Raw genomic sequence first — 10,495 nt, 5'->3', positions numbered from 1 at the left:
TTGCGGTTCGCAGCCCGATTTGTAACCACTACACTACCAGAGCTCCTTCTGTTTTTCCTAGTATGGACTATATTTTCACCCTGAATGAAACTCCTTTTCATTTGCTTCCAAAGTACAGCCTGTTTTACTCTTTGCCAGAACCTTCAAAAAACTATTAGAACTCAAGAAATGACTGGCTTACAAGCTTTCAAGAGGAAGCCTAGATGCAGAGAGTGTGAAGGAAGGTAGACTCTCCACTGAGTAGTATCCAATCTGTCCAGGCGGGGCTGATGAAAGGAAATGTGGATAGGTCTCTTGTGATACAACAGTGATTAATTGTTATCAGGACTGATTGTGAGGGTTGGAAATGTAAAGGTAGACGTATTGTAGCAAAAGGAGGGGAGTGACTGACTTTGCAGTCTAGGAGCGGAGGTCCCTCGGACCATCAAGGGAGAAAAGCGGAGTGTGGGACCCTACCCAGGGAAGCAGTGATGCCAGAGATGGAGGCAGAGATGATGACGTGGAAAGATGGAACGGCTGGGGGCTTTAGACCCAGAGAGGGAGAGGGGCTGTGTGCTAACAACCGGGGGGCAGGCATGCAGGGTATACCCTTTGGTTGGTTGATGATGCATGGAGGGGACTGTAACCATGGTAATGAAACTATATAAGATAGGATGAATGTAAAGCTAATGTTCTCCCAAGTAAACTATCACATAATTCACAATAAAACATTAAAAAAAGAAGAAGCACTTGGGATTTTAAAAATCAAGGTGTCCCAGGGACAGCCCAGCCTAACAAGACCACCGATTCTGGAGTGGGGTGGGGCATCTGTTTGATTACATGAGGTCATTCTCCAGTATGTAGCTCAGCCCCACACCACTGGCCTGGAAAGACCAGAAGGAGATGAACCACCATTTGGCCAAGAGCCTGAAGTTGCCTCCGACGTCAGCCTGCCTCAGCTCTCCTACTTCCTTGATGACAGAGTTCCAAGAAGGTATAAGACTTTGTTGTATAAGACTTTGTTATTTAGAACAGTGGTGCTCAACTGCTTGGTCTCAAAACCCTTGGCCCTCTTAAAAACTCCTGACAGGTTTTGTTTATGTGGGTTATAGCTGTTGATATTTCATATATTAGAAATTAAAACTGAGCCGTGCATTAAAAAAAAAACAAAAAACCTATTAGAACTACCTTAAGTGGCAGTACATAAAATGAGAATATAAAAATCCCTAACATTTTTATTTGGTGTTGTTGATCATTACATAGGATCATTGTTGATCATTTCCAGGGAGCGACTAGTCGATTTGACCTAATAGCTTATCCTACTACTCATCAATGAAAAGAAATTAACTACTGCTCCTAAGAGTAACATGGATGAATCTTAGTGCCAGACCCACCCAAAATCTCTGCCCCCCACCACATAAATATTTATTACAGGAATCAATATAAATTATATAAAATTTTAGAAAACACAAACCAATCTATAATGATCGAAAGCTTAACAGTGGTTGCCTGGGGATGACAAGGAGGGAGAAATTGCCAAGGTGTCCACTTGGTAATGTAGAAAAATGGCATTAAAAGATAGTGGAATTTTTTCCATTAATTTTTGAAACCGCCTTATATTCATTTTCTATATGGGCAGCAGTTTGCCCACAGTCTCAAATCTTACACCTGTAGAATCACAGCGTTGCACGGGGACAGGTCACCTAGGAGTTGAGTGTGAATCCAAATGCCAAGTTCCAGCCACAGTGGCTCCCAGACATTGCCTCTGCTTGCCAGAGACCTCCTTCCAGGTCAATGCCTGTATCAAAGCAGTCTGGCACACAGACCTGGTCTAGAATCTAGGCACTTCCCATTTCTAACCATGAGATTTCAGGCAAGTTGTCCATTCTGTAAGGCCAAGTTTCTTCATCTTTAAGATGGAACAATAATGGTACTTTGTTGTTGTTGTTAAGTGCTGCTGAGTCGGTTCCAACTCAGAGCAAGGGTTGTATAGGGTTTCCAAGGAATGGCTGATGTATTTGAACCCTCAGCCTTGAGGCTCAAACCGACCTTCCAGTCCAGCGCTTATCACACTAAGACCCTAAACTGGAACTGAGTCAACAGCAACTGGTCCTTCCCTCAGGGAAGCTGTGAGGCTTGCGCTCACTAAGCACTTCAGCAGTGCAAGACAGATGTTGTTGCTAAGTGCCTTAGAATCGGTTCAGACTCACAGCAACCCTAAATAGGGTATGTAACAATCGGATGATGAGTTTGAACCGCCAACCTTGTGGTTCAAACCGACCTTGCAATCTAGTGCTTTATACCATAGCGCCACACCAGGACTGCAAGGCAAATGTTAGGTGCTCAGATGTGTAAGGTACTGCTCTACTCCCCTCCTGAGCTGTCCTCACGCTCCATCTATGTGACTCTGATCACCCTTTCAGAAGCCCCAGGCTCAGTGTCTGCAAGGCCTAACCCTACACTGTACAATACAGTACCTAGAAGTCAAGTGTGGCTATTGAGCACTACTAAAACATTTACTCTAAATTGAGATGTGCTGTGAATTTAAAATAAATGTCAGATTTGAAAACAACAAAAAAAAGAATGTAAGCTATCTCAGCAATTTTGTATCAATTACATATTAAACTGAACATTTTTATATAACTGGCAAAATAAACACATTGCAAAAATTATTTTTCACCTGCTTGCTTATACTTGTTTACAATTAAGCACTGGATTATGAACCACCTGGTCAGCTGTTTGAGCCCACCAGTCACTCTGTGGGAGAAAGATAAGGCTTTCTTCTGCTCCCTAAAAGATTTAAAAAGCCTCAGAAACCCTATACAGGGTCGCTGAGTCAGAACTGACTCAATGACACTTAACAACAACAAACAATGTGGTTCCTAGGAAGTTTAAAATTACATATATAGTTCAAATTATATTTCTATTGACTAATGCTGGTCTATCTGGGGGAGTAGTTCCAGGCACTACAAGCCCCCACATCAGTCACTCCCTCGTCAGGCAACGTGCCACAAAGTCACAGTCAGCACAGGCAATGAGGGTCTTAAAAAGTGCCCATTCCTAACACCTACCTCACGCCTGAACTTGCCTACAAAAGCCACCCAATGGGTCCCCACTGCACACTCAAATACTTTCAAGGACAAACAAGAAACTTACAAACTCCCAAAGCAGCCCTTTTTATCTATGGGCAACTCTTGAGACTGAGACAGTTCTTCCCTCAACTGATAAAGAGCTACCTCGCCAGAGAGCTGATCTTGGCCCTCCATTCCTCCTTGAGGACATTCACAACAGACTCAAGAAAAGGAAAAACCCTTTACAGATCACCTCCCATGTACCCAGCACTGTGGACACTTAAATTTACTGCAGCAGTTAACCCTTACAGCCACCCGTGCAGTTGTTGCTGTTATGTGCCATTGAGTATAGGTTCAGTTAACCCTTACAGCCACCCGTGCAGTTGTTGCTGTTATGTGCCATTGAGTATAGGTTCAGTTAACCCTTACAACCACTCATGCAGTTGTTGCTGTAAGTGCCATTGAGAACAGGTTCCAACTATAGCGATGCTGTATAGGGTTTCCAAGGCTATAGATCTTTGCCCACCAAAAGGGTCATCTTTCTCTTGAGCGGTTGGTGGGCTTGAATGACTGGCCTTGTGGCTCACAGTCCAGTGCTTATCTCACAAGAGTCCCCAGGCTCCCCACTTGAGAAGTAGGTAGTGCTGTTGTCTCCATTTGACTGTCAGGCCTGAATCTCAGAGAGCTAGTGAGTGGCTTGCCCTGGGTACCCATCAGCAACTAGCAGATTGCACCCAGACTTGGAGGATTTCTATCCGCCCTCATTCAACTCTGCTTTGTGGTTATGATCCCAACATTTCCTAAAGGCAGGCCGTTCTACCCTGGCTCGACAGGGAAGCACTTACCTGTCTCAGCAGCCCCGAGAACATCCAGTCTGTCACGGATGGCAGGTGCCAAGGCCAGGGCTTGGATTGGTGTGGGCGCAGAAAAGCCTAGAAAGCTGAGTGCTCGGAGTACCGGCTTGGGCACAAACAGGCCTTTCCAGGCAGACACGTCAGCCTTCTGGTCATTCATTTCGGGCATCCATGTCTTCACCTTCTTGGGCACCTTTGGAGTAGTACCCTGGGAAGGCTTGTTCTTTTTTTTCCCTTTCTTCTTTTTCTTTTTTGTAACAGTGTGGGATGCCGTCTCCTCTACCTCTAGCTCAGGACAATGAGAGCTGCTTTCCTGAGGCCCTAGTTCAGCATCTTTGACCTCAAACTCTTTCTGGGCACTGGTACCTCCAGCTTCCACATTTTTACTCTTTTTCAACCTAATCTTTTTCTTTGGGGAGCTGGACTCTCCTTGCTCCTCTCCTTCTGAAACAGCTTGTGCCTTTCTCTTCTTGGGTTCTCCCTTTGAGAAGAGGCTAGAGGGATTCTTGGCAGGGGAGACCAAGCGGTAATCTGTCAGTTCCTCAAAGCACACTAAGTCATCCATTTGTCCATCTGCAAACACGTTTGGGTCTATCTTCACTTGTTTCCATTTTCCCACAACTTTGATTCCCTTTGTCTTCAATTTGCCACAGCTTGGTGGCTTCAGCCTTGATTTTGTCTCCTTCAACTTCATGGGTGCTGGAAATGAAAAGATACATTGTATTAGGTCGGTAACTGAGGAGTATACGGTTCTGAGGCCACGGAGGACACAACTCAGGGCAAAAGATGGCTCTAACACTGATATTCCTACTGGAGAAAACCAAAGAGGGGACGAAAAAACCCCACAAATGCATTTATGTGTTTGGGAAGGCATGCTCTATGCATGTTTAAGTATAGGCATATATACAAATGTTTGTATGTGCTACATATTGTTGTTACAGGCCATCAAGTCGGTTCTGACTCATAGCAACCCTGTATAAGGTTTCCGAGGAGCAGCTGGTGAGTTTGAATTGCCGACCCAATGGTTCAACTTGACCTTGCTGTACAGTGCTTATCCTACAGTTACCACCCCAGGACTCCATGTGCTGCATACGTTCATGTATCTACTAGAGCACACTTAGAGAGACTTTCTAGACATAGCTAAATACCTCCTGAGATTGCCTTACTGGGTTTGGAGCCTCAAGACCCTACAGTCTCATGGGATAACTCAGTCAACTGGTACAGCACAGTCAATAAAGAGAACATTCCATACCCTGGTTTGATGAGTGGCATCCAGGGCCTTAAAAGCTTGTGAGTGGCCATCTAAGAGACAACTACTGGTCTCTACTTATCTGGAGTGCAAGAGAATGAAGGAAACCAAACAGTGAAAGGAGAAAGTAGTTCTCAGGCTACAGCCCATACAAACCAGTGCCTTTTCTAGGCAGAGACTAGAACTAGATGGTGCTTCTACCCAGGGACACAATAGACGGTCGAGATCGAATGGGAACAAAATGTAGACTAAAATTCAAATTACTAAGGAAAGTCCAGACTAGAAGAACTCCCAAGCCAAACACCCTAAGATACCCTATGCGTTGGAAATGATACTACTCCTGTAGGCCACCTTTCAGCCAGGGATTAGACTGGCTTATTAAATAAACAGTAGCATCCATACGTAATGCACTCTCTTAAGGAATCAAATTGATGAGGCCAAATGGCCAACACTTAGTCAAAAGCAAAAAGGAGATAGCAAGGAGGGAGGGATAGGGAAACTAGATCACTGGAAACAGAGCAAACAGAATGGAAATCATGAGAGGACTGACACACTATGAAAATCGTAACTAATGACAGGGAACTAATTATATAAAAATTGTATAAATGGCACTGGACTGCGAACCACAAAGTCCGTGATCCGAGGCTGCCAGCCACTCCGCAGGAGAAAGATGTTTTCTGTTCCCTTGAAGATTTAAAGCTTCGGAAACGCTACCCAGGGCCGCTTAGAGTCGGAACCAACTGGAGGGCACTTAAGAACCATTTGCTGTATAAGCTTTCACCTAGAATGCAATAAAAAAAAGTTTTTTAAATGAAAAAAATACAGCCACTGAAGAAACAGCTTTGCCTGGACCCAAGCAGACACAAAACAGAACAATGGCGGCTAACGGAAACCCAGCTTAGATCCCAGATGGAACCCTTAGCTGCTGTGGGATCTTGGACCTGCACTGCTTACTTCTCCTGCGCTCACCTTTAAAGGGCAGGGGCTAAGCATCCATACATCACTAAGCGTACATTTTAGACAAGGAAATCAAATACTCCAAGGTAGCCTGGCAGTGAGCTGGCAGCACCTTAGCCCTTTTGAAAGCAAAATAAAAACGTGGGCTTTTTCTGTTTTGGGGGGGTTAGGGGGGTGACGTCAAGGAGGTTTTCTTTGAGGGGAGAGGAGGTTAAAGGGCAAGCTTTGGTGGTTCCTGTGACGAAAAGGAACACCAAAAGTGCACCACCGGTGGTTCCTTCTTCCTCAAATTAACGCTAATCCCACCATTGCTAATCCCACCATTCCGTCCTTTGCCCAAGGCTTAAAGCTCAGCGCGCTTTTTTCCCCTTTTTCTGTGCATTTGAAGCGATTTTAATGTCCATTCAACCACGCTGTCGTCAGGGCAAGACACGATCCAGATTCTTTCGAGAAAGACGGAGACCAACCTCGGTCGCTCAATGCGCGCCCCCCCCCCGCCCCGCCCGTCGGCTCTGGGCCTGCTGCTGTCAGGGGGGCGGTCTCGTCTCTGAGCCTCAGTTTCCCAGTCTGCACAGGACACGGGGGAGATGCGGGATGGGTCTCACTGGGCAGCAGGTCAGAACCCGCTGAGCAAGCAAGCACGAGCTGCAAGGCTGGCCCACCGCACAAGCTCCATCGCGTTCACAGAACCCCGTGCCCGACGACGAGAAGAGGGGAAACGCCCCTCATACGGAGTGAGGTCACAGAGAGCAAACCACGTCGGGGGTCCCTACTCCTCGCAGGCCAACCTGCGACCGACTCCGTGGCCCGGCAGCCTCTCGCCTCGTCTCAGGTACCAACGAGTGCCCGAGGTCGAGAAGCCGAAGCTGACGAGTCTAGATGCCCGAGGACCGGGCCCTGGGCGCGGGGAAGCCTGGCAGCTTGACTGGGCGACCGCCCTCTCCCGATCGCGGGAACTCAGCGGTTCGGAGAGATCCCAGACCCCGCCCGCAACTCCTCTCAGGCGTCGGCCGAAACCTGCTCCAGCCCGGGTATTCACCGTGTGGAGACGCCGCCGAAGATTCCTCAGACGTTCCAGCCATAGCCTCAGACACACGCGCGTCGTACCATCTGCAGCAGCTTCAAGCCTGGTTCCGGGGCGGGGCCACCACTCAGGCGCGTGCACAGCGAAAGGAAGTCCCGCCCCAGGCTTAAGTGCGGCAACCTGATTCGCTGCTCCTGCGGCGGGCCTGGAGAGCGCATGTGTGGAGTGGTTTTTGTTGCGCAGCGCTTTTCAGCAGTGGCAGTGAGTGCTGTCAAATCTGCGTCAGCTCCACCAGACAAATGCGCTTATATTAAGGGCTAGTTTTAGTGTACAAAGACGAAACTGGAGGCTCTGTTAAAAGTCTATTGTGACTCATTATTATATGAGTTTTACTAAAGAAATAAAAGTGATTCCAATCAAGCAATTCAGGGGCAATGAGATCTCCAGCAAGGGTTTGTAGTCATTCCAACCCCTGGTGACCCTGTATAGTGTTTCCAAGGAGCAGCTGGTGAACTTGAACCACCAACTTTGCAGTTCAAATGACTTTGCAGTGTGACCCATAAGCCCACAGCACCACACCAGTTTTAAGTATAGAAAATTCAGGAATTTAGGAAAAAATTCTGATTGATTGACATATACAAGATGCCAGCAATCACAAGACAATTCCATACCTCTAACCGTGGACCTCTGGTAGCATATATATCCCATCTGAATTTAGGGATCATCTGAAGAACATATTTGATACATGAAACACTAAAGACTAGAAGAGTTGTGGGATGACATCAAGAACATCACGCATGAAGAAAGCAAAAAGTCATTAAGAAGACAAGAAAGAAGGAAAAGTTCAAAATGGATGTCAGAAGAGACACTGAAACTTGCTCTCCAGACTAGAGATGCTAAAACAAATAAAAGAACTGAGGATGTCCAAGAGCTGAACAGAAAATTTCAAAGACCAGCTCAAGAAGATAAAGCCAAATATTACAACAAAATGTGCAAAGATCTGGAATCAGAAAACCAAAAAGGAAGAACATACTCAGCATTTCTCAAGCTGAGGGAACTGAAGAAGAAATTCAAGCCTCAACTTTCATTATTGAAAGACTCACTGGGCAAATTATTGAATGATGCAGAAAGCATCAAGAGAAGATGGAAGGAATAAACATAGTCACTGTACCAAAAGGAAATGCTTAATGTTCAACCATTTCAAGAGGTAGCATATAATCAAGAGCCAATGATACTGACGGAAGAAGTCCAAGGCGCATTGAAGGAATTGGCAAAGAACAAGGCACCAGGATTTGATGAAATAAAAATTGAAGTCTTTCAAGAAAGTGAGGCAACACAGGAGACACTCACTCATCTCTGCCAAGAAATTTGGAAGACAACTATCTGGCCGACTGATTAGAAGAGATCCATATTTGTGCCCATTCCAAAGAGAGGTGACCCAACAGAATGCAGAAATTATCGGACAATATTTGATAACACATGGGAGTAAAGTTTTGCTAAAGGTAATACAAAAATGGCTACAATCATACATTGACAGAGAACTTCCAGAGGTTCAAACCGGATTGAGAAGAACACATGGAATGAGGAATATCATTGCTGATGTCTGATGGATCTTGGCTGAAAGCAGAGAATGTCAGAAAGATGTTTACCTGTGCTTTATTGACTATGCAAAGGCTTTCGATTGTGTGGATCATGACAAGCTATGGACAACATTGCGAAGTATCAGTATTCTGGAACACTTAATTGTACTCATGAAGAATCTGTACCTGAACCAAGAGGCATTGTTCTAACAGAACATGGGAACACTGAATGGTTTAAAATTAAGAAAGGTGTGCAAAAAGGTTGTATTCTTTAACTATACTTATTCAAACTGTATGCTGAGCAAATAATTCGAGAAGCTGGGTTACATGAGGAAAAACGTGGCATCAGGATTGGAGGAAAACTCCTTATCAACCTGCAATATGCAGATGATACAACCTTGCTTGCTGAAAGTGAAGAGGACTTGAAACATTTACTGACGAAGATCAAAGAGCACAGCCTTCGGTATGGATTACATCTCAATGTCAAGAAAACAAAAATCCTTACCACTGGACCAATAAATAACATTCTTATCAATGGAGAAACGATTGAAGTTGTCAAGGACTTCATTCTTCTTGGATCAACTATCAACACAGAAGTAGCAGTTAAGAGATCAAACGACGTATTGCATTAGGCAAATCTGTTGCACAAGACCTTTTTAAAGTGTTGAAGAGCAAAGATGTCAGCTTGAGGACTAAGGTGTTCTTGACCCAAGCCATGGTATTTTCAATAACGTCATATGCATGCAAAAGCTGGACAGTGAATAAGGAAGACCATAGAAGAATTGATACTTTTGAGTTACGGTGTTAGAGGAGAATATTGAAAGTGCCATGGGCTGTCAAAAGAACCAATAGATCCATTTTGGAAGAAGAGCAGCCAGAGTGCTCTTTAGAGGCCAAGATGGCCTTTCATACTTTGGACATTAGTCAAGAGGAACCAGTTGCTGGAAAAGGATGTCATGTTTGGTAAGGTGGAGGGTCAGAGAAAAAGAGGAAGATGCGCAACGAGATGGATTGGTCAAGTGGCAGCATGGACTCAAGCGTGGCAACAGTAGTGAGGTTGGCCCAGGATTGGGCAGTGTTTCGTTCTGCTATGGGTCGGTACCGAGTCAATGGGACCTAACAACAACAACAATAACCATGGAGCTCTAGTAGCATAGTGGTTATGAATAGTGCTGTGAACCACAAGGTCAGCAGTTCAAAACTACCAGCTGTTCGAGGGAGAAAGATGAGGATTTCTGCTGCTGTAAAGGTTTACAGCCTCGGAAATCCTGTACAGGGTTATTATGAGTTGGAACCGATTCCACACCACGTAACCACCAACAACAACCATGAAGCCCCAGTGTGGCGAAGTAGGATAAGGTCTCCACCTCAAAGTTGTTTGATCCTCAAGATCAGTGGTTTAAACTCACTAACTGCTCCTCAGAAACCCTATACAGGGTCTCTATGAGAAGGCACTTAATAATAACAACCATGAAGTTGATAAGCACTAAACCACGAGATTGACTTGAACCACAAGATTTGTGGTTTGAACTCACCAGCCGTACCAAAAAACCCTAGACAGGGTCTCTGAATCAGAGCAGACTGGATAGCACTTGACAACAACAACCAAGAAGTTTGAATTAGCTTAACGTGGCTATCATGGGGCCACCCTGAGTAAGCATTCAAACGGAGAACATGGTGTGAGAGTAGGAGCAGACTTACTGAGATACTGTATTTTTACACAAATAATGCCTGAGATATAAGGTAGCATAGTGGTTACGAATTGGGCTGCGAACCTCAAG

The 10,495-nt window shown here is 45.2% G+C and overlaps 1 protein-coding gene across 1 annotated transcript in view; it reads right to left on the bottom strand.

The window, feature by feature from the left end:
* DDX24 (DEAD (Asp-Glu-Ala-Asp) box helicase 24) overlaps nt 1–4,598 on the bottom strand; it is a 27,583-nt gene extending 22,985 nt beyond the window's left edge. The window contains exon 1 of the mRNA XM_006839627.1: nt 3,896–4,598. Within this exon, the coding sequence (XP_006839690.1) occupies nt 3,896–4,598 (703 nt within the window). The remainder of the gene's footprint in view (nt 1–3,895) is intronic.
* Nucleotides 4,599–10,495: the final 5,897 nt, after the last annotated feature.

The sequence above is a fragment of the Chrysochloris asiatica genome, unplaced genomic scaffold, assembly GCF_000296735.1.
Source record: "Chrysochloris asiatica unplaced genomic scaffold, ChrAsi1.0 scaffold00025, whole genome shotgun sequence".
In the NCBI taxonomy this organism is placed as follows: Eukaryota; Metazoa; Chordata; class Mammalia; order Afrosoricida; family Chrysochloridae; genus Chrysochloris; species Chrysochloris asiatica.
Note: the sequence above shows the minus strand (reverse complement) of the source record. Positions and strands in the feature narration are given on the sequence as shown.